Genomic DNA, 25,933 nt, shown 5'->3' on the forward strand with positions numbered 1-25,933 from the left:
TACTGAGCTTATAAGGATTTATACAAGGTCGTAAGTGATTTGCAAGCATTAATACATCAGAAGCGGAAACTGAAATCATATAAGAATCATGAGGAGGTAGGTACTATAAATATCGGAACTACATCACTAGAAGGTTCTTAAGAAAGTTAAGGAAGTTAAGTAAGGGCAGGTATAAAAGATCAAGTGATTTGTTGAACTCAGGAACAGTTAAATAACTGCTTAGCTGAACCTTCAGTAATCATTAAAGAAACATGTAAAAAACCCTAAAAAATTAATGTGACCAGAAATAATAACAGCTTTCTCTTTCTTGAATTATGGGATAATATTCATTCTAGATCAACAATGGGACTAAGCATGAAGTGGTCAAGTGGTTGAGTCTTTTCAAAAAATACCCTTGAGATCATTAAAATAAGAATTTTTTTGTTTTGTTTTGCTTTAGTTTCCTACAAAGAAAGAAAACATGTTTAATGCAATTTCAAAATACTTTCCCATTTTGTTTACAGGGGCGGCCTCCAGTTTTCATCATTCTATTTATGCTGTGACAAGACTTGCAATTGACTCCATCCCCCCATTTCTGTTCCATGTTCACTTCCTTGACTGAAGATGAAAAAGATTTAACAAAATAGAAGATTAGATGATTTAGTGCCTCCATGAAACTTGCATTTCCTTGAGATTAGGTCTTTTCTAGGGAGTTGTAATTAAAATAGAAGTCAGTATGCATTCTGGCAGTTCTATTATACATTATTTACATCTTTTTTGTTTTTTTGTGTTGAGAATCCTTGCGATATGGTTAGCCACCTTGTTTTCCAGGAGACAACGCTTCTAATCATTATGCATTCTGCTATGCTTACAGATACCTAGTAAGTATAAAATAAGTGCTGGTCCCCAACTAAGTGCCTACCAAAAAATAATTTGTAGTTTGTGAAGATGACAGGCCTTACTGTCAAACCAGATCTTTCAGGTCTTTTTGGCAAGAAAAAATTGAGGATATTTATGTGTAAAGATGACAAGGATATCCGCCTTAGCAACTGAAGATACATAAAGTGTCCAGATTGATGGAGAAGATGTATATGACATCATAGATCGAAAAAAATTGATGTAGTTCCCCAAGAAACACAAAACTATGATGAAGTGTCAGTTTTCATTCTTTACTGGCAATCCCTTTTCTAAAGAAGTAATAGCATGCAGCAGTGCTAATAAAATCTCCCTCAAAATCTTCAGCCTTAGAGCCTGCCTCTCCATGAAGTCCCCAATCATGGGGAAATGCATTCTCCATTCTCTATACTAATGATGCATTTCTATTGCCAATTATGAGAAATGGAATCAATTTCATAATGTTTTGAATATGCTGTCCTTTGGATAAAGCTGGCTTTCTTCCAAATGAATCCCTATAGTCTATATTATTAGAGATTGTTTCAAAATACAGCCTTTTAATCTAAATACTTCCAGCCCAGTGTTTAGTAAGGTCCACTATAGAAAGTTCAAACATATATTTGATTTAAACTACTTCAGGATTTTCAGAGAGGTTCTATGCTGTCATATTTCCACCTGGTGAAACAAGCCTCTCTCCATTTGGCATACTACCTTCTTCCTAGCATGACAACAGCGAAGGTGCTGTCCAAGTGGACAAGTAATTGAGAAAAAGTGGCATTGCCACATCTGTAACTTCTGCACATGCCTGTAACTAGACAAAGGAGACCCCTGAGTCCCCCAGGACCATGACTCTCACGCTACAGTATTGACTGACCATAGTGGAAAACCTGAAACAATGGTAAAGGGAGCATTATTAGCCAGTGGCTTGTATTTCCTTTTGAACATCTATCCCTTATCTTTGGTATTTCCAAATACAATTGAGTTGCACAAGTATTCCTGGTCACAGCTAGCAAGTGTTTTACAGAGTGCCTAACAAATGTTTTTATCAAGTTGCAACGTATTTGTGTTTCTTTGTGGTTGAGACAGTAAGCTCTTCATTTAAACCAATCTCTGATTTTCAAAACATTTGGAGCTGATGCTGGGATCTTTGGTTTTAGGAGTAGAAACCCAGAAAAACCAGAATATGCTATTGATACCTCTTTGACTGAAGCCACTAAAATAGTTTGTTTTAAGGTGAGTAATAAAAATAATTTTAATATACTTTTCTACAAAATATGCAGGAATGGCAAATATTCAAAAATACAAGCAGACAACAAGTTTCTGTACAATACTGTTTGCATTCTTCTGAAATAGAGATGATAGTGGATGAAACCTGAAAGTGATCTATATCAGTCCTGAGACTTTGCTATGAAACATTATTCTTAAGAAATTATTTTTATAACAAAGATTTACTTTATGATGTCTTGTCAGTATAATTGTTTCTCCTCTGGGGCAAGCATATGAGAGTTGCATTACTTATATTGACAATTATGAATTCTTTTCTTTTAATGCAATACAGCCCAAGATCCCAGTGAGGATCAATGACCTATTACTCTAGTTGGTCTTTCATGACCACAAGGAAAGTCAGTACTTCCTCTAAATGATTATGATACTAAACTATCTGATTCCATTTCTCTGCAGTATGTGTCACAGGATGTGCACATAATATGATGCAATGACATACAGAAACTGTCAAACTAATTAGAAGTAATAGCCATTTTAGGATGAGTTTCTGCCAAAGACCGATCTCTCTATGATTGAATTCCCACACATGATAATCCTCAACGTCTTGCTCCTGCTCTTCCACTTTCTCACAAGCCCCATGTTGTTCCCTCTTCAGCTCTTCCACTTTTCACCTATCCCCTAATTAAATCATACTGTGTATTCTTCATTTTTCTCATGTCCTTTTATTGTTTTCCATTAGAAAATGGAGATGAAAATACTGCGCTTTTTGAATTCTCTTCATAGGAGAGTTTACAAAGATGCCTCAGATTAACAATTGTGTCTGTATAGTTTCAATATCCTCTTCCACTTGATCAAAAGCCGAGCAAAATATAGTATTTGTGATAATGTAAAGGAATACACATTATTAGCTGTCCTGAGGTTTAGATAGAATGTTTTCTTCCCAGTAAAACATTTCTTCTTCTTCAGAAAAATATGAAAAAAAGCCATCTGAATCCCATAAGCAAGCTTGCTCATATAGACACACTTTTAGTGTAAAGAATCCATGTAGCATTTTAATGCCAATTTAAAGATTGTTGAAAACAACATGAGATTAAAATGCAACAAATTACCTTGGACCTGATTTACAAAGTCTCCATTGCATACTCAGACAGCTCTTATAAACTTTGAGGGATCTCCAGGGATCCTATTTCCTACATTTACTAATTTTCATCACTATAATATTCTGCGCGTGAACAGGAGGCAGAGGAAATAAAAATAGCTGGAGAACTGGGGGGGGTTGAGGCTGGGACAAAATGTCTAGCCATGATTAATTACAGGTAAGTAGTAATTTGGAAAGCTTGGGGCATTCACTGATTATGCAACACACAAAAAAACCCCCCACCAAAACAGGAGGGAGACATGAATGGTAACTAAGATAAAACCACACCTGGTCCACGATATTAAAGCAATTTATAGAATTCAAACTTCTTTTACAAGTCTAACTACAGAAAAAAAAAGTAAAAGCAGTTTCTCCCTTTTGTCTTGGTGTTAGAACCATTGCCTTTATTGCTCAATTTGCAGACTTTATGAGAGGTTACTGGATTGCTTTGAGTGTTTATCATAGCCAGTGCAAGCAACCTTCCTCTTTAAAGTAAAATAATGCACTATGCATATAACAACAGTTCCCAGGCAAAGAGCAATATTGCAGGTGACTTGCCCTTTTTTTTTTCTTTTTCTTTATCACATCTTCTGCAGTGCTAAGAGTCTGCTGGGCAAAATGAGAAAAGGACAAAGAACAATTCTTCCTCTAAATGCTAAAGTTTTGCAACTACCTGAGTGATGCACTGACATCATATTTTGATCAGTGGCTCTGAAGAAAACATCGCCATCAAGTCTGGAACCTGATACAAAAAATGCATCTTAAGGGCTTCTGGGCTTTCTCTTCCCACTGCCCCCCTCTCCCCTCCCCCCCCCCCCCGCTTCTCTCTCATATGATTACTTCCTCTCTCCCCCTTATACATATATAAATCCTGGTACACCAAAGAACAAACAGTGAAAACAGATATATCTTTTGTTTACATTGGAGGCTTAATACCTTCAGCCTGATGGACTCCCTTGTGATTGTTTCAGCTAAAATATGACTGCTAATAGTAATAACAGCCAAGCATGCACTGCAGTCTTCATCTACCCTGTAACACATATTGTCACAGATTTCAGATGTTTTCTGCATAGGATTGTACTGATTCAGAAAAAAAAGTCAGGGGAGTCCTACAATTCAAGAAGAAAAGAAAAGCACTCTATTCAAGAGCTGAGCAGTGTCAGGTACTGAGTGAAATACATTGGGCTGGTCAGCGCTGGGGTGATTTCATCTCCATAGCACTGCACTGAGGGCAGAGTCATTACTCTTTAAGTTAGCACACAAATAAAAGGAGGAGGAGGAGGAGGAGGAGAAAATACTTGGCAGCTAAAAGTTCTGCAGCGCACAGTGCTCAGCGTACTCTGCCCTTACCTGACAAGCTACAACAGTGAGGTAATTTACTTTAAAGTTAAGACCATAAGCTTTTCATTCAGACTAAAAATTCTGTATGTTTCTAGGCAAGACATAGCAGATATTTTTGTTCTTGATCACTTGATTTGTCACTCACACTAATCATTAAGTTTAATAACAAAAAGAATTGAAATATGCTGGGAATTATATTTTAAATCATCTGTATGGTAGAAAAAAAATTCACATATCTGCATTTTCACCTGCTAGTTCATAAGTCTCTCACAAATTTCTTAGAAAGTGTTCTGAAAATGGTGGGAAGTTTCTAACAATAGCAAGAATATCCCAGAGAGTAATAATTACAGATACTTAATTCTGATAGATTTTTTTCAGCATCGCTGTTGAATGATTCTGTAACTTAAAAAGATCTGGATGAGACCAGCTGTCTGTGACTGGCTGGAACTGAGGTCAGCTGAACACAGGAAAACCTGAACAGCAAAACTCAGAAGTGAGGCTGGCAGCAGGATGAACACTCACTTTCTGTCTCACAGCTATTTACAGACCAAATTAATAAACAAGGATAACATCTTGTCATCGCTCTCCCCTTTAAGTTTATTCATTACTGCTAGCACTGAATGATGAATGAACCTGAAGTCAAATGGGAATCATCTTCATCCTTAGCAGGTTGCTAGAGCTCAACCATTTTTACATACGCAGCAAGGTAAAAGACTGCTCATGATGCATGAAGAAGTACAGATTCCTGTTTCCTCATCCTCAGCTATGCTAGTTTTGTATTGCTTGCAGGATGAAAAATCATAGTAACTGCAAAATAAGCGCACAGGACTGAATATGTAACACCAAGTAAGAAGGTGCCATTTTAAGAAAGATAAGGCAGACTGCCAAACAGTTATTTCATGTCACATCAATGTTCACATCTTCTTGTGTTTTCAGTTTTGGAGAAAGCTAAGACTTGGGTCCTCAGCTGTTTGGTCACTGCTGTGAGCCAAAAACATTAAGGGAAATGCTTTCTTTAACGCCAATGAGTGGAATGACAGCTAAACATCAAGTGGTACCAGCTTGTTACAAACAAGGCCACCATCCAGTCCCAAAGGTGAATAATACAGGATGGAAAAGAGAGAAAACAGTAGTAATGTTTGCATGATTCACTGAATCCCCAAACTCCTAATGCCTTCAACCTGTATTAGTTCATGCTGCACATCTGTCAGATCCCATGAGCTACACACATCCGGCTGTTGTCAGTACTTGCATGGAACATCTCTAAAGGAGAAAGAGCAATCTAGGTGATCCTGGGTTTGCCTGGATTGTGGACTAGAGCTGCCAGCTGTCGGCTATGCATTAGCAATACAACACAAACATTAGGGATAACTCCAGGGCAGCAGGTACTGTCCTTCAAAATCTACATAAAACCAGTAGCCTGAACACTTACCGTGCAAGAGATGCTATGCCCTTCATCTGCCCTCAAATTAACTTTTGAATCACTCACATTAGTCTTAGGTAGTATTTATGATAGTATGAACACTGAGGAAAAAGCAGCCCTCTTGTGTTTGTAGACAACCTTGTCTAATAGAGTTCTGGTCTGCAGTTAGAGTCCTATGGTGCTACTGAGGCACAAGTAAAGGAGAATTTGAAAGGTGCTACTTAGCACATCTGTAGCACGGCCAAGTGCTGGATGGAGTTAATCTCTCCACTTTATAATTTCCATCTCCCAAACTCTTAATCTGTTGTTATCAGTAACAAAAACATTTAGCCTTCTCTTATGGGAGAAGCAGAAAAGAAGAATGCATAATGGACAAACACAAGGTATATATGGTTTCTATAAAAGAAAATATAGAACAGTTTATAAAAAAAGAGGACAGAATTCACTTAATGGGAAGATTTCACATTTTTTAGCATGCAAACTGTTTCAATATTGAACACCAGTTACAGCTGATGAGCACAGCTGAGAAATGCAGAGCAGGCAGCAGCCTATTTAATACCCAGTCACTTGACCCTTTTCCCTACTAGAGTAGTTTTAATGGCCAAACTATAACTCGTAGGAATGAACTTCCTGGCTTCTGGCTAACTGCTTTTCTCTTGCTGAAAGTTTCAGCTCAAATCTATCAATCATTCAGAAAAAAAGTACTACTAGCTGTATTAAATCTAACATTTCCTAAGGTTTGAACGCTTGACTTTCTGTCTTTAGTGTTCCTCTTCATGCAGATTTTTATTCTGTGCCATTACATACTGTCATAGTGCTAAATTTTGATTGACTGGAATTATCTTAACGCTAGGTGCCAATGTCAATGTACAGAGGAACTCTGAAAGGTAACCCTAAAAACCTACAAAAGGCTCTCTGGATTTGTAGGAGTACAAGAAAAACAACCATATGAAGTAATTCAAGTCGTCAGCTAAGCTTCCCTGCCTTCGCCCAGAAAACTAGTTTATTCCTTAAGCACAACTAAAAAATAAGTTTTCATATTTCAACTTTTATATGGTGAACAGATGTAATTACTGTACACAGTTACAACACAAAACACAACTACTAATTGTGTTTTCTGGTCTGTAATTTCAAAGATGGCCTTTAAGCTCTGCAAAAGCATTGAATTACAGTTTTCAAAGTGGTATGGCCTAATTCTACAAAATTTCCTCAATTTCTAGGAAATTGAGGTTCATCGTCTTTATCGGATGCCAAGCAAAACAGCAGGACATCAGGCATCTTACTAGATAATTTTCTGTTCATTTTTTTTCTTTTCTGGTTTTATGTAATACAAACCAGTATGTTTTCTTGTTAAATACAGGCCTCTGTATTTTAGCAAAAATGTCTATTTTGCCAGGTACTGCTTAAACATATGGCTACATTATATAAATACTTGATTTTTGTATGCAGTCAATCTGTCTAGTTAAACTGGAAATTTTTCATATATATATATATAGGATGTTTATAGTCATGCATGTTCCTCACTGCAACTTCTGTAGTTCTTCAAGTTCAGGTATATCCATATTTGATCCCTTTTACTTCTTTAAGTTTTCTTTACATAATGCTACAAATATTAAGTAAATTTAATCAAAATGTAATCAAGTAGAGCCAATGATAAGTTCTCAGTTTGGTTTTTGTTTTTGTTTGCTTTTTTTTCACAGAGAAGGTATAACCTAGTCACTTCTGATCTCTTAACACCTCTGTGGAAACTAGATAGGAAAGTAATGTTAAAAAAATATCCAAAGACATTGTTTGCAGCTTCTAATGAAGGATAGGAGAAGCCAGTGTCATGTAACTAGCCAGTTCGCTCTGCATCAGCAGCTCTGTTACTGAGAGCGCACAAGGTTAAAGGACAGATGGATTTTCAAAAGTGTCTAAGGGAGTCAGGAACTGAAATATCCATGATTTCAATGAGAATTAGTATGTACTATACTTAAGCCTTGATGTCTATTAATAGCCCCAGGAGCCTTTAATATCCTGTTAAATCTGGCTACAAATGACCTACCTGTCATTGCCACACCCACAGGCCACCATTTCAACATCCACCCATATTCCTGCTACTCAAACAACTCACGTTAATCTGAGCCCTGTTTAATCATGTTTTCCCATGATGTGAAACTTTATTCTGAAACCTCCACTGTAGGAGAAGAGCGCTTCCTAGCCAGCAACTAAGCACCACGCAGCTGCTTGCCCACTCCCCCCCCCCCCCCCCCCCAGTGGGATGGGGGAGAGAATTGCAAGAGTAAAAGTGAGAAAACTCGTGGGTTGAGATAAGAACAGTTTAAGAATTTGAATATAATAATAATAATAATAATAATAATAATAATAATAATAATAATAATAACAACAACAACAACAACAACAACAACAACAATAATAATAATAATAATAATAATAATAATAATAATAATAATAATATAACAACAACAACAATAGAATATACAAAGCAAGTGATGCACAATGCAAGTCCCTGAGCAGCGATCGCTGCCCCCTGGGCCAATTCCCCCCCAGCTTCTATACTGAGCATGGTGTCATATGGTATGGAATAGCCCTTTGGCCAGTTTGGATCAACTATCCTGGCTGTGCCCTCTCCCAGCTTCTTGTGCATCTGGCAGAGCATGGGAAGCTGAAAAGTCCTTAACTTAGTATAAGCACTGCTTAGCAACAACTAAAACATCAGTGTGTTATCGACATTATTCTCATACTAAATCCAAAGCACGGCACTATACCAGCTACTAGAAAGAAAATTAACTCTATCCCAGCTGAAACCAGGACAGAAGTGAAGGGGCGATGTATCCTGAAGAGCATTCTGGAGAACATCTCACAAAAATAAAGTAATTTTGCAGGCTCTGGAGAAAGAAATGTTAATTTCCAAACTGTGACAGAGGATAAACAAGAAAATGAGGCTCCCTCCTTCTGCTTTCATTGCTCATTTCCTCCATTTGTCCAAACCACCGTTATCTTCAAATTCTCCTTAATCCCTTTTGACCATCTTTAGGGCCACCAAATAGTTCTTGAAAGATTAGCAGTCACATCAATAGTTGGCAGTGAAGTCCGTGCCCTACTTTGTAACCTGAATTGCATCCTCATCAGGAAGTGCTAAAAGAAAAAAACTTCTATGTCACCTTTTCCCAGTAAATCCATGCACAGCATCATATTATGTCTTCTCACATATTGTGGCTGCTACACAGGAAAAAGTAAGGAACCTGTGGTGTAGGAACTTTGGCCAATCTGGGTGTTTAACTGACTTTAGGGTCAAAGGAGAGCAGGAAACAAAATTTCTTTGCAGATCTTTACATTTGCTGCTTAATTGGTACAGTTTGTCTATCTCTACAATGCCAGCCATTTTTTATGGAACTGCATAAATGGTAATAATAATAATGTTTTTATTCAAATAAGATAATGTTTTTTTTTCAAAAAGCCTTACATTTTAACTGAAATTACTCATTTGAAGAAGATTTTGTTTAACAGCAACCCAGAGAATTTCTTGCTACTAATAACAGCAACCTCAGTAGAGTTTATTCTTTCAAAATTGCAGCAACCTGACTGAATGTCAACCACACAGTCTTTCATAAATGATCTTTGTTAGCAAGAAAAACTAACCTTTTTTTATAATCTGACTCACCTCTGAATTAATTTCATTTTGGAAACAAATAATGAATAATTTGGGACTAAGGTTCATTTTGGTAGGATTGTTCTGGGTGAAGCTCTTCCCACCTGTGTTTTTGTTTCTTTATCATGACAAAAATGATTACTTAATATTTACATTGCAGCAACAAGATGGGCTTCTCTTAAGAATCAGGTTCTATTTTAGATGATGTGTGCAAATACACATGAATTTGAATTCCATATCTCATATTCCCTGCCAATATCTACGGTTTGGCTTACCTACCATCTGGGCCTGATAATCAACACATTAGGCATGAGCTACAAATAGCTCTACAACTTACAGAATGCTCTTTTCTATTTTATTCAGACAGACAAGGTGTAAAGTTGCTCAGTGAACTTTTAAAAAGCATTAACAGAAAAACCATCCAGATTTAAGATATATCAAGCCTATGGTGTAAGCTAGTCGCTGGGAATAATTACATTGTAACTGACTCCATAATTAACACAGCTGGTTCTGTGCTTATATAAAATTACTCATACACTTGGTAAAAAAAAAACAAATCAAAAGAAAAATTTAGGAAAAAGAAATATTTCAGACTGCTTAAAGAGTTTTAATTTGTCCCCTGTACCTATCACCATGATACAGTCCTTGACTGGTCTCTGATTATTATTTTTTCTAGAGGGCTCCAGCATTATTCAGTACAGGAGGCAGACAATACTTATTTAGTAAATCACTGCTCACTCTCCTAATTTACTCTCATGCTTCAATATGTGGACCCCATTTTATATTTAAAGTGTATTTCAACTCTTTCTATAAAGACTGCATTTTCTCATTGGATTTTCTATAGTGCTCATTACTACAGTAGATGATTGCTTCATAAATCTACCTATCTTTGCAATACCTCTGTGAAGTGAGTATCTGGCATCATCTCTATTCTACAGATTGGATGTTAAGGCTGAAAGATAAGGTTAAAAGCACACACACATTTTTAGTGCTCAATCTGAGATGCCTACAGGCTTGTTTTGGTTTGGTTTGGTTTGGTTTTGGTTTGGTTTTGTTTTGGAGGACAGCATTAGATACATTCAGAGAGAGCGATCACTTATTCCAGTTGCAGCTGTGAATGTTCGGTACTTCCACAAACTGGAACTCTGGGTTTCCAGTTAGGTACTCAGAAAATTAGGATCAAACTAATGACTGCTCTGTGAAGAAATGGCTTATGAAACTTGGCAAGCACCATGCAAGAATGTGGTTCCAGAGGCAGAGTTAGAATCCAGTTCTCCAGGGGAGCATTCTCCTGCCTTCGCTACAAGATTGTTCATCAAACTGCAATTCCTTGCTTCATTTCTAACACAATTTCTAACTTCTACAATAAAAATTGCGGACAATATTATACTTACACTACATCACTCTGATTTAGCCTGACCCAACTCTTCAGTGGCTCCCCAATCTCCTTTAAAAAGAGTGCCCTGCACTTCAAAATCTGAACCTCTGCACTGAATCTCTGTCCTCTTCTTCACCTTTCATTCCCACAATTTCCACTCAGCAGACTTCTTTTCCCATCTTACTTCTTTACCTTTTCTAACACAGTTGTTTCTCTAGCTACTGCCTTCTCACCACTGTGTCTTCCTGCCCCCCCCCCAAAAAAAAAAACAAAAAAACAAAAAACCCAGATATAAACTTTTTTCACATTGTCTGGGCATGAGCAGAAAATAATTATGGGCATACCAGGATCAAATGCAGTGCTCCCAGCTATGGCCAAGATATACAATTACTGCAAAAGTCTCACCTGGCCTCTCAGCCCCAGTTTGGCATTTACTCAGCCCTTCTGTTTTAGGGGACTGTAAGTTCTTCTAAACTAAGTTGTGCTGATGAGCTAGGATGACAGCTGTGGCAAGCCACTTTGTCAGTCTGTGAGCTGAGACCTGCCTGCTCATCATAAGCTGCAAAGATCCCTGTACTAATAGTAATTTCCTCACTGTGCTGGAATACCCATGTAACTCTATTACAAAGGCTTACTAGTGTCTATGTCACGGTGCCTGGATCTTAGTTCTGGAGTTATCATCTCAGTTAGTCCTTGCTTGGGGATCCTTGCATTGTGCTCCCCTTTGTACCAAAGTAATGCTCCCAATATTCCTAAGCTAACACTTTTTTACCTCTAAGGATGAGAAGACATACTACAGTTTATGCAATAGTTGGAATATGTAAAGTTATATATGCAAAAGCAAGGTTTGAATGGATGTGATGGGTGCACGCTTTCACAGCAACCGCATGCCTCTCAGCCTCTCAATGGCCTCTGCCCTTTCCGGGCTCCCATTGCTACCACTGGCTGAATATACCTGCTGATGGCAATTCTCCAACAGTGCTGTTGCAGATACTGTGGTCCAAACCAGGAGCTGTTTTGCTGTCACCAGAGTAGAGCACGGACATGCTGGAGGCCCTGGTTAACATTCTGCCCCTGATAACTGAAGTCAGTGAGGTGTCCTCACCTCTGGAGCTCACTTTCATTTTAGGTATTGATCAGCCTGGCTAGACAAAATTCCTAACTAGGACTCCCCCAAAATAATTCCAAAACCCAAAAGGTATGACTTTGGAATGGGCTAGATTCTGCCAAAACTAAACTGCAAAAATGAATCTTGAACAAAATGTCCTTAAAGACTATAACAAGTCTTTCATGTCTTCTCGTGATTTACACACATCACAGATTAAAATATAATATCCAGTTGTATAACTATTTTTCAGAAATTGTCCTGTAATATACAGTAGTTTTCCTGAAAAAAACCCTGATACATATCCAGAGAAATACTATATAAATGTTTTCTTGTTTGAAGTTCTGAGTAAACAGTTGTATATCTATTATGATAGTAATCTCATTTTAGATTTAAAAAAAATCTAATAATTACATTAATCTATTTATTAGTAGATTCCATATAATCTCAGTGTATATAGGGGGTGTAGAGGTTACAGAAAAAGATTATTGAGTGAATGCTGCTTATTAAATTATCATCTGTGACTCTTAGAGAAGCCACAAGAAGAGATCAAAAGTCAATGCTATTTCCCCCATGCATTTCCCTCAGTGTAAAAGGAAACAGTCGACATATGGTACAGAGACTATTATTCATGGATATGCATCCAGTGCCTCAAGCAATGAAAACCATAAGTGTTCCTAATTCTGCCATTATCTTAATTATTATTACAATATATTCCTTTTATCCTTACCATTTTGTCACAGAATCAAGCCTACCTCCCTCCTGCCACACTGCTCTAGTGACTATGTTTGAGTCAGAGTCCTCTGACTTCATATTCTTCACTCTCTGTATAATTCTAGCTCTGAAGTTTGGCACCATGTCTGGTTCCTCTGTCTCTAATATTGACTTCTCTATCTCTGTGGTGTTCTATAGTTCACCCCATCTCATACCTAACAGCATACTATCCTAACAATGTTAAAGCTTAGGGTGGCAATGTCGGTGGCAATATTTGATTTCCCACATCCTAATCTATCGTTTCTGCAGGGCCTGGAAGATTTCCTTTATTACTCTAATTTTGTATTTTTCATACTTCATTCTTGCAGACGACACCAAACGGGGAGGAGTGGCTGATATGTGAGGGGGTTGTGCTGCCATCCAGAGGGACCTTGACAAGCTGGAGAAATGGGCTCACAGAAATATCATGAAGTTCAACAGGGAAAAGTGTAGGGGAAAAAGGGAAAAAAAGGGGAAAAACAACCCCATGCACTAGTATATGCCGGGGCCCACCCAGCTGGGAAGCAACTTGGCAGAAAAGGCCCTGGGGGTCCTGGTGGATGCCGAGCTGAACATAAGCCAGCGATGTGCCCTTGTGGCCAAGAAGGCTAATGGTATCCTGGGCTGCCTTAGGCAAAGTATTGCCAGCAGGTCGAGGGAAGTGATTCTTCCCCTCTGCTCATCACTGGTGAGGCCACACCTGGAGTACTGTGTCCAGCTGTGGGGTCCCCAGTACAGGAGAGATGGAATTACTGGAGAGACTCCAATGAAGAGCCACTAAGCTGATTAAGGGACTGGAGCATGTCTCCTATGAAGAGAAGCGGAGAGAGCTGGGTCTGTTCAGCCTGAAGAAGAGAAGGCTCAGGGGGATCTCATCAATGTCTATAAATACCTAAAGGGAGGGTGCAAAGAGGACGGAGCCAGGCTCTTTTCAGTGGTGCCCAGTGACAGGACCAGAGGCAATGGGCACAAACTGAAACACAGGAGGTTCCCTCTGAACATCAGGAAACACTTATTTACTATGAGGGTGACCAAGCACTGGCAGAGGTTTCCCAGGGAAGCTGCAAAGTCTCCATCCTTGGAGATATTCAAAAGCCGTCTGGACACAGTCCTGAGCAACTGTCTCTAGGTGGCCCTGCTTGAGCAGGGAGTTTTGACTATATGAACTCTGAGGTCCCTTCCAACCTCAACTATTCTGTGATTCTGTGTTTTTGTGATTCTCCCTATGCTTTTTTTTAAATCCCTGACATACCATTAGAGTTCTGTAGCTCTATATTCATTAATAGCTGTATGAATTTATCAATTAACACAAAATGGTTTGTGAGCCACTATTGATTCAACTACCAACAGGTTGCTATTAATGGGAAAAGTGTTCATAAAAGTATGGTTCCTATTGGCCACTGAACGTTGCATACCATGTAAAATATGACGCTGCCTGTCGTGACAAAAGAGACAGAAACAGTTAAAGCTTACAAACGAAGTGTTTTAAGAACACAGAGACGGTCTCACACAAAATGATGATGAGCTTTACGCAGTAGGTTCATTGTTAGAGTGTTTATGGGGAATATCAGAGATGCAGGTTTAATTCTCTTTTCTGCCTGAAGGGATTTAAACCCACATCAATTACCTCACAGCAGACTGCCCCTGTTACCAGGCTGTAAAATACTCTGGGGTAGGACTTCCTCAGTCCCTCTGTTAAAATTGTTCCACCTGGGATGAATCAATAACTATTTATTAGAGAAGAAACTAGAACCAATTCTCACTGTCTCATCCCAAACGGGCTATAGGTTTATATTCTCAACCAACAGGCCAATGAATATTTAATTATCTCATGCAAAGTGAGATAAATTATCTCATGCTTCCTTGGAAATACAGTCTCATTCCATAATACTCTTTAAGCCTAGTTATTATCACATTTTTCTCATGAAAGATGGATAATGAGGGTTGGAGTCACTAGATGAGTGATTTCAACTCTTCTCTCTCACATTCTACAGGCAAATGCAGCAATAGTACTCCAAAAAGGAGAAATTCTGAGAAAAAATGAAGTTGCAGAGATAAAATTAAATACTGTATTGTAATATAACTGAATATGATGGAGACAAAGTTGCATGGGCAGCCAAAATGCTGTCCTATTAGGACTTGACTTTGCAATTTTAGCATTCTTTTCTATAGCTCAGTTGACTTGAAAACATAAATATACTCCTTATATTTGACAGTCACAGATACCATGAATAAAATGGAAATGAAGAGATGGGTAGACACTTTGCAGGAGGGATCATAAATATAGTATTTTTGCCTTTGTTCTTTGGTAAGAAAGGAAACATATAAAAAAAAGACATTCAAAATAATAGCAGTGTTGTAAAAGTTACGAGATTCTCGTCATTCTCACCCTGCCTTCTTGTAAACCACTCACCATTGCTTATAATCAGCATCACAGTTGCAGTAGTACTTGGGATCAGTACAGTTGCGTTCAATGCCGCAGGCACATTTTTGAATGCCAGGTCCTGATCCACCCCAATAGTAGTGCTTCTCATTGGCTTTTCCAACCCACCAGGTATATGGATTCCCTTCTGCAAGGAATGAAAACGCAAGGTTATGGTGCATCAAAGAGGTAGAGCTCCATAATGCATTAACTGGGCTCAGATCTTTAAAATGTACATGTTAACAACACATAACTGGACAGCCATCCGGCATTTCTGGCAAACAAATGCATTCATTATTACTGAGCAATTCAAAGGACTTTGCCAGGTAAACAAAACACATTTTCTTTTCTGTATTCACGCAATTTATAATGATTGAAATTAATTAAATATTTTTAATCTTGTATGGTCTTTGTTTAGCTTTTTAATTGTTCTCAGTTTATATAATGAAAATACATGGGCACGCTCCATAATTATTTTCAATTAATTTCAAATTCATATAGTAAGCTATCAGATGGATTATTCAATATTTGACCACAAATGCTGCACAGAAAGATGCATTCATTTTCTCTCTTTTTTTAAAAAAACCAAAACAACAGCTTTTAATTGGAAATTAATCTGTCTTCACTGGAAAACAAACATGTTCATCATGCTCTCTCCAGCTGGTCCAAAGCAAAGCACAAAGAGATATTATCAAACTCAAAAAACATCTTAACCATTTCTTAAAAATGTATAAATTTTTTTTATTTAATACTTGAGCAAAGGTGATCTGAACTTTGATATAATCATATTTCTTGGCATTGGGTCTGTAACTTTATATTTTCATATACTGCTCTAAGTTTATTTCTAATGCTTTTGGATTAGCTAAGCCTCTTATGTGTAAATAAATAAACCCCCTCTACTTTAATTTCTACTTTGAAAAAACACCCTTACCGAATAGTTTCTTTTTATTCCTCCAATTCAGCAAGACACTTAAATATGAGCTTAACTTCAAACCCATGTGAGTACCTCAATCAATCTCAATGTACTTATCTTAGTGATTTTTCACATTTAGAAAACATGATTGAACTCAGCCTATAAACATGTTTCTTTAAAATGTCTTTTTCCCTCATCTAATCTGCTGCTGGCACTTTCTCATTAAATCAAACAAAGCTATTTGCATGGAATTCACTTATTAATAAATTTTACAAGTAAAATCTTACATAATAGATATTCTACTTTTCATAATTTTCTGTTTGTGCATCCCACTTATACATCTCCAAAAAACTGCATCCATAATCCTAAAAATAGCCATTTCACAATTAGATTTGATCATCTAGACCATAAATCTACTTATCCCAGACATATGTTGAAAGTAATTCACACAGAACTCTAGAGAAAATTAAATTCCAGAATTGGAGAGAGAAACCAAATATCTGCACACATGTTAAAAGAACACCAAAACCCAAAAAGACACAGCTCTCTGAAAACACTTGCTTTGTTCAATGCTTTTGAATTGTTAAACATCATATAAAATAACACTATTGAAAATACAGTAATGTGAAAAATTTGTGGCAGCTGAAGGTATTTATTAGATGTTACTACTCTGCACAGTATGGCCATTCAGCTCTAGTGCTAACACAATAGGTATGGTAATAGCATGACTTGATTCTAGACTCTAAATTGATCATTTTAGCTTCTGTGACTCGATTATCATGGAACTAAGTGCTGCGAGTTAGAAGAGTGTGCCATGTGAATGCTGCAGCAGCATTTCCAGCCTGCAATACAATCTATCAGATATGAGACTACGTAGCCCTGGCTTCCAAAAGATTATTTAATAAGCATGTAAGGGTAAACGTTATCTTTCCACAGTGAATGACAGAATCGCTTTTATTGATACAGCATCCAACTACAGCATTAGTGATATTTGAAGCTCCTATTGTATTTTTTTCCCCTCTCGTCTTTGAAGTTAGTTTTTATGCTGTAGTGGAAATGCTGTAGTTTTGACTGGTAGTCAAAATTCTCTTTGTTTACACCCTTCCTGTCAGGAGAAGGATTGCACGGTTCAGTCAGCAAGCACTTCCCTGGGAAGCAAAACTGCTAATTAAAGCACCAGAAGAAAATAAATTACTTAGAATTGTCAAAAAGAGGATTAAAAATTCAGAAACAGGTAGAAATTATTAAAGCAGATGAAAGTGATAGTAGAATTACAGACTACAGTGATGGGTGCCACAGACCACTATGACAGACACAAACAGGGCATGTTTTAACTCATTTAAATGACAAATGGCATACAGTTTTAAACCCAGAATGTATTCTAGTGTAGACAGAACCATTTTTCACATCTATTGTGCGCATATACACTGATGTGCGCATCAGTGTGCATATACACTAGCTAGGGATCTGGCCCCATTTGGATGCATGCTTCTTCATTCTGAAGACCTACCCGCAGGCTTAGGAACACAAATGAATTTAGGAATATACTAACATGCATGATTAAATTTCCAGAAAGGTCAAGGAGGGAACATATGATTTTAAGGGATTTGCATTCAGCACATATTCGGCTAGCCCTCCCCACAACCCGTAATTCCAGCACTGCTGTTCTGGACACCACCAACAGCCTGTAATTGCCCAGCATATTGTGCTAGGGCTTGCAACAGAGGGGCTTTTAGTAGACAGCTCTCGTTAGCTGGCTACCATGCAGCGGGGCAGACTTTCCACTAGGACATAACCTCATGCACTGGAATAGGATGAGCCTCACACCAGACCACCCTGCACCACAGTGGTCCATACAAGAGGCTCTGGAGCTCCTCGATAGTTTACAGTTAATAAAAGAAAAAGGTGGGGAGACACTGCTGTGTCCCATCGCTCTGTGCCAGACAAATGAGAACAGCCCTTTGTGGCCATCCTGCTTCATGTTAGCTGAGAAAAAGAAGACCAGCATTTTGTCTAGAGTTCATAAGCTCCAAATCAGGAATCCTATGCAGATATATTGCAGACACCATTATGACTGGGCATGACAAAGAGTAAAACCCTGTATTGAAGAGACTAAAAGAACGTCTTGAAGGGAGAAGGATGTATCATGCAGGTAAAAAAATATTTAGAAATAGGATCACTCTTCCCCTCTCACATTTCATCCTGTTTTATAGCTCTATAGTCTCCTTTGAGGATGTGAATCTTTCTGCTTCAGAGCCCTTTGCTTATTTTTTCTGCTTTGGAACCTGTTGGAAAGGGCTGATCCAAATAGAAGTAGTGGTGCACTCCAACATGAAGACTGATCATTAATGGATACAATTCTAAGCATCAGACTATTTTATCATACATGATTATTCTGCTAAAATATCAATACCATTGGTCTTATGGCGTTAAATGTATATAAATTCAGTTTAAGGACAAAAAACAGTAGAGGGGAAAAGTTATATATAAAAGTTGTCAAGTGTATTGCGATGACAAGTAATACCAGAAGATATTTCTTCTGTTTTTGAAGTTATCTTTTCTTATCATAGGAACAAATTTTGAGTCATGGGATAGCTTTTTTGTTGTTGTCATTGACTGACTGTTTTTTTCCCCCCAAGCTTTTGTGAAGAAATAGCATCATGAGAAGAAGGAGGAGGAGAGATACTCTCTGCCTGCCTTGGGATTTTGGTCAGAATCAAGTCTTGATGCAGAACTGCTCTTTGGGCACAAAACGTCTCTCCTTCGAGGGTTGCTGTAGGAAGTGTTGAAGTTTGTGTGTACTAAGTTATGACCAGGATGCTTTTTCATTTCCCTTTTTGAAGAGAAGCCACTTGCAAGGTGTTGTGTGCTTATTACTCGGTCACTTAGCAGAAAACTAATGATGGTATCAGAGTAAGATGTGGATACCAAGAAAATGGACAAAGATATCCTGGTTTTAGGAAGTTCATTAACTTTACAGACAAAGTTAATAGCTGTGGTGTGAGAACAGTCTTCTAACGGCAAAATGGCTGATCTTATTTTAATGGGGCATGTGGACACAGGAATATGGCCAGAACATCAGATCAAACAATTTTTTTAGTGATTCAGATCTCTCTCTCTCACACACACACACACACAAGCCTTTAACATTTACAGGCAATACAGTTAACAGTGGTTGCAATGGCTTTGCAGTGCTGAACTTTGATTAAAATTAATGCAAAATATTAGTTCCTATTTAAATCCATGTACAATGTTATCCCAGATTTGCAGTTATTAAATCAAAGTATGTAAAGAATCTGGTCATCAGTGTCTTCTATCAAGAAGTGCTCCCCTTCTACAGAATATTCAGAAAAATGTAAAGGACTAAGGGAACTTCTTTGTATTCTCAGAGATCTTTCAGTGTCACAAAAAAGCAATTCCTTTTTCATCTCATAAATGTATCATTGTGTGAACCATTTCATTTAATATAAAACCATACCAAACCAAAGTTAATGTAGTATGAACAGAACTCTTAATAGTCAATAATATATTTATTTCTAATGTAGCCAAACAGTCTCAAAATGTATAACTTTTGAAAGCACACTTTATATTCTACTGACTTTTATTTCATAAAACCAATTGGTTTTATTATTTTTAAATGCAGCTGATTAATAAAAATGGTGTTACTTTCAACACTTTAGGGCTGTTGTTTCAAAGCTGTTCAGTACCAGTAACTGAAGCCGCAATACAGACAGAACTCAGATTAGGGAATGGAATAAAGTGGACAGATGCTCCATGGCGCTCTGCATTCAGCAGGCTTCATTCACAACACAGCCCTTGGAGGGCTGATGACTGTATTTCTTATTAGTAAACTACATGGAGAAGCTAAATGCTTCTCTTTCATTCACCATCTCCTCCCCATAGCAAGTTTTCCTTCAGTCTCTTTGTTCTTCCTTCACTAAAACACAGCACTTTTTGCAACAAGGATCTACAAAGCCTGGTGGACTCCCATGGCTACTGAAGGAAGACTGGAAGCGTGCTGCTTCTGCTTCTCCACTCCAGCAATTACTCTTAGGCACTTTTCCCGACTTCTGGCAACAAAGGAGCAATAGTGGTGACTACCCAAGGCTCTTCCCTCGGTTCTCTGTCCCAGCTCTTTCCCATTCCTAGCACTTTATTTTGGGACAAATAGCAACAGAAATTAATATTGGCAGCACTGCTAAGAACATGGCCCACCTCGCCTGGAATTCTGTGCCTGACAGGGGCAATGGGAGGCAATATTTAGAGAAAAGATCCCAGTTTGGCTATTACTTGTGGTTGATTATCCTTGCACTCCCCCAGCATCAGTTCACTGTGTTAAGGATGCTAGAGGGTATATTTCTGCCTATTCCTGTTACTCTCTGTTTATGGACCCACTGCCCATGAATTTGCCTAATTCCTTTCTGAACCTGTATATTCTATCTGCATCTGCAGCCTCTTGTGGTGAATCAAAGCAAGCTACAACTTGCTCTGGATAAGGATTATCCTGCTTCTGCCTGTCAGGAAATCTTCCTGACCTCTATCTGGTCCTTAAAATCAAAGGGAATGGTTTATAAAGAAAGGCTAGGAACACTTTCAAACTGAAGCCAATGGCTCAGAACCTCTGAAAAACAAGACCAGTGAAAACTGCTCATTGGGGACCCTGCCTAACTTTAATGACTACATTTAGCTGATCCCCTGCAAGCAGGTAGGTGTTAATTTACTGGACAGGATAGCTTTGAATTGATTTTTTTTTTTTTTAATGGAACCATTCCAGTTATCCATTAATATTACAGATTCTCTAATAAATCCTAGTGAATGTCAACAACAATCCCACTATGTGTATAATTGTTATTATTTTCAGAAAAGATTCTTTTGTTCACTTCTTCACTTCTTTGTTAATGGAACAGATTAAAACAGCACAGGTTGAATTAATTGCCCAGTTCTTGTTATTGGCAGAATAAGCCCAAAGATATCTTTCAAAAATGTACTACAATTTTGGAAGCCTAAATAAATCATAGGTAGAAATGAAAGCTATTTCCCAGAGATAATATACGACGATGAAATTAAAGACAAAAAAAGTCAATCTGCACATGTGGAAAGGCAGGTATAATTCTTCTATGTTTGAATGAAATATATTCTTTACATGTGCATTTTGCATTAAGCTACACTATAACATACAGTACCTTTAGCCTCACACAAGGGTAACTTGATTTTAGGTCATGGTTCATTAGATCCTGTGCAGGAATTCTATCTGATATTGCACTGAAGAAACAGGCACTGAAAGAATAATTTTGTCACTGTTTGAAAAGTTCAGCATGCTAATATGGCTGTGCGCTTCACGGCTTTCACCTTGCTTCTTATTGCCATGTTTTTTCCTTACACCATCAGCAGTATCTATTCCAGTCAGGTCAAATCATTTTTATGAACATTGTGAGCTATTTATCTCAGCTTTGGAAGGCTTAATATTTGGAAAAAATAAGCAAACGTGGTTTGATGTCACTCATGCATTAAGTACATCCACATGTTCCAATTTAGTATTCTTAAAGTCAAGGGTGTCAAAGCTGGGTAGGCTTTGCTGACCTAGTTTATTTTGTGCTGATTTTATTTTGCTCACCTTTACTATTATGTATATGCTTAGGACCAATATGAAGCTGATTAGACGCTTTGCAGGTGTGCTGCCCCTGCCTCGTGTCTCGGAAGTGCCCGCCTAGACTGAACGTGCGGCTGCTGAGGAGCTTCACGGCAGCAGCAGAAACTCCTAACTGAAGATGCTCAACTGTAGAGCAGATTCTGCTCCTGCTTGCACCCCAGGTGGGTTGTGAGCACGCTCTGTCAGTTTAAGAGATCACTCGGAAGGCCAAATTATTTGAAACTGAGAGAACAGAGCTGAGAGAAGAGTTTGGCTGGCTGGTCACATTTCCAGATTTCAATGAAAGTACCTGTGCAGACAGTGACTTCTTAAGTGAACTTTCTAAGATGAAATGACAATTCATATATAATATCTCTGTGTGACAGTACTGAGATTGTTTTTCTTTCAATTAATATTTTTTTGATTTTCCATTTTTTCAGTAATACTTCTTGCTCTCTATTGTGTTGTGCAATATATACACATGAATTTAATATTACATTTTTAAGTTAAGTCAATTCTTATGTTGTTATCGTCATTTTGTTAACTGATAAATCATTTTTCTTTGCAGCCAACTATGAAAAGTATAAGGAGTGCTTAGTATTTATGAAAAGAGATTACATCAGCAGTCATCATTCTACTAATGACTAAGAGTTAAATTAGTCAAACCATCAAGGCAACACAAATGGGGCATTTGAGCACATGGGAAACTTGGGGCAGAAAACAGAGATTCAAAACCAAACCAACAAAAAGAAAATGAAAAAGAACCCTTGGCCACTTCAGAAAACTAGGACTACCTAATTTATAGCTGCTTGTGAGTTTAATGGAAATATGACCTGAAACTTTTAGTTTGTTATTTATGATGACTTTCATTCTGTAGGTACTTGTGTCTGTTTTAGTTCTTTTTTCATGGTGCTAGTATCCAATAATTTTTTTTTTCTTTTTTCTTTTGCTATGACTAGCCTGGAGCATGCGTTTTCTTTATAAGCTCACTGAGGTGGTTGGTCTATTTGACAGTACTATTTATTTGCAAAAGCTGTGTAAACTGTGTGAAAATTTAAGATTTAAAGTCTGCTCAGAAAGACAACCCTGAAATAGGTAATTTCTCAGCCTGCTTGTTAATATAAGAATTGATATGATTTGATGTCTAAATTCATGGCCAAGGCATTTTAATGCAACAATACTTAAAAGAGGTTTTATTTTTCCTTTTTATGATATTCAGAATTATGTCATACTTCAAAAGTAATCTATAAATGAAAAATGTTGTTAAGATTTTAATAGAAAATGAAGATAAATATTGGAAAATACTTGTGAAAAGCATACAAAATACTGCTGATTATTTTATCTTGAAAATAACATTTTCATGTTATTTTCAATAACATATTCAAAAAAACATTTTCAATTAATTTTGTCCCACATCTCAGTAAAGTTAATATAACACACCCTATTCACTGTTTCCTTAAGAGCACCTAGGAATTAATTGCTGTCCTTTTCCTCCACAGCCATAAAGTAGTGCATTTTGCAGTGGAGGCTAGGATAACCATCTCCATAACTCAAACTAGAAGAACTTCCATGACCTTCAGTATCAGGAACTAGAATCAGATGTTTAGATGCCCAGCCAAGAGCCCTGGCTCTCCCACATATCCTGGAAGAGAAGACTCCTGCAATCAGTCCTCACCATACTTCTTAGGCTTCAATTATGTTTCAGTACATAAAGGCTGGCCTAACTGAGAAGAGCCTAAATTTTCTCATCTATGTCCAGTAGCGACAGAGAAGAAGGGAACCTGTTCAAGTGCTTGAGAAACAAAATTACTGCCTGCTTACTGGCACTCACGCCTCACGCTGATGGCCACTGACGTATTCTTCAGTGCATGAAAGTGTTCTCATGTGCCTATATATTTGCCTGCCAATTTCTCAGAGAACATATTTCATATATGTCTATATCAATTTAAAATATAAAGCAGCAAATACAGAATCTTATCCTAGATACTAGACATTTGGTTAAAGCATCTTTTCAGTAAGGCAACAGAGGTACTCCTGGTTATTAAGTAGCAGTCTGTAGTTTTTGTTCTAGTATCCCAACTGCTTCTTAAAATTTCATTGCCTGGATCTACAAAAATGTAGGCAAAGATGACTTTTCTTTCAGAATTAGCAACCTATTAAAAAGATCAGGAGGGAGAACTGTCATATTGGTGTCCAATGGCATCTTATGAAAAAGCTGTCTGACAGCTTTATTTTGCCATTGGAGAGATTTATGCTTCGCCCCAGCTCATGAAAAGCTAGTACAGTACAAATTATTTTTCCCCTTGTCAGGACTCATATTCCAAGCTGTAGCACTACTAACCAAGCCTGACTTGTTATTTTTCTTGGAATCAAGTCTCAGTGCCGAGATTTAGCTGGGGAAAGCAGCTGTCAGATGCTATTGTATGCTATTTGCTGGGTTTTGAAGTGAATTCATTATAAAATCACCACAGTCCTTACTATCCTTAATAACACAGTGTGCCAGACTTGCGTGTTGCAATTAATTGTGTACCGTAAATTCACTGGATCATTTACAGCCAAAGAACAGTGTCTTTGCTTCAGGTAATGCTAAGGGGAAAAGGAAAAGTAAGTACTTTCAAACAATAAAATGACATTCAAGGGATAAAAAGAACATTTACATACATAAGCATTCTACAAAAAGTTCACTAAAAATTTTACTACGTGTGCTGAAACAATGGGCTTACGGTGTTTGTTCTGGGAGAAGGACATACAGGATGTCTAAATCACAGTTAGAAAGTGTAATTGCAGTATGAATATGCTTTTCACAGGTAGCACTACCCCAGGAAGCTCAGGTGGCAGCAACAGCAAAGCTGGGAAAGTCTTGATACGAGCTTACAACTCACCCTGAAGTTCGCTCAGACAGCTCATGATAAAATGCACATTTCCATGTCATGGTCGTGCAAAGAACATACTAACAATAAATCAAAGGATTCCATGATTTTGCTAAAGGGGGGAATGCCTTTGTGATCAGTTGATAAAGTTATCTCTACCCAACCTTGATGGACAGGTAAACAGCATACACGCATATGCATACCCATTACCACTGACCCTTTGCAGGTTAATGCAGCTAAAGCCCTGGAATTATTTAACTTCTTAAAAAGGACATAAAAAAGCCCAGAAACTTGCTGACGATATTTCAAGAGTAAGGGGATGCATTTTGAAGTTTTCTGTAGCAAAAGCCTCATCTTAGAGCAGAGATCCATTGGGAAGATTTCAGAAATTGTGGTTATTAGCACAACAATGATTACTCTTTTAGTAGTATGATTCATAAGGGACTGTAAAATCAAACTCAAATTATTACACCAGACTGATTGCAAAGAGAGGGTCATTGAAGCTGGCATTCAATACATCATGTGGAAACAGGGCAAATGCAAAAATAAGTTCTGTAAAAAGTTCAGGCAATGGTACTGGCATCACAGAATTGCATGCTGCAAGCACATTTTTAGATGAATTCTCTTGCTGTTAATACACAATGAAGACAATCAAAACATTCCTTAAACAAATTTAAAATAGCCAAATAATTCTTGGGATCTTGCTTCGCACACCCACATAGGAGTGCCTTTAACCTATACGGAGAAGAAAACAGATAACATTCTCATGTGTACCTACATCATTCAGCACAGAGTGTCTTGCTGGTCCATTTTATCTGATTTGCAGTAATAACAGCCTACATGGAACTAAGTATGACAACTCCTTAAGAGCTGATGCCATTATTTTGCTAACAAATGAACTAAAACTAACAAGATCCCAAGGTAAATTAAGCTGCACTCTGGGTGAACAGAACTGATGAAAGCTTTTTCTGCAAGTGGTCTTTCTTCAGAGGCCCCATACCTCTCTCAAGCATTTCTCCTTTCAAACTGTTGCTCCCTGCCCCCAAGCACAACCCAGCAGTAGTTTAAGCTGAAAGATAAAAGACATTATAAGAGCCAGAAGGACTTCAGGCTTCTCTCCACCCATGAGAACTTAATATCTGGCACTTCATATGGAACATGGACTGTGGCGTAATTGGAAATTGGTTTTGGGGAGCACAAGGGTTTTCTTTT

At 37.7% G+C, this 25,933-nt stretch overlaps 1 protein-coding gene across 1 annotated transcript in view; it reads right to left on the reverse strand.

Annotated features, from left to right (window-relative positions):
• CNTNAP2 (contactin associated protein 2) overlaps positions 1-25,933 on the reverse strand; it is a 1,193,181-nt gene that overhangs the window by 197,243 nt on the left and 970,005 nt on the right. The window contains exon 14 of the mRNA XM_072853401.1: positions 15,301-15,457. Coding sequence (XP_072709502.1) covers positions 15,301-15,457 — 157 coding nt within the window. The remainder of the gene's footprint in view (positions 1-15,300; positions 15,458-25,933) is intronic.

This window comes from Ciconia boyciana, chromosome 2, assembly GCF_034638445.1.
Source record: "Ciconia boyciana chromosome 2, ASM3463844v1, whole genome shotgun sequence".
Taxonomy (NCBI): domain Eukaryota; kingdom Metazoa; phylum Chordata; class Aves; order Ciconiiformes; family Ciconiidae; genus Ciconia; species Ciconia boyciana.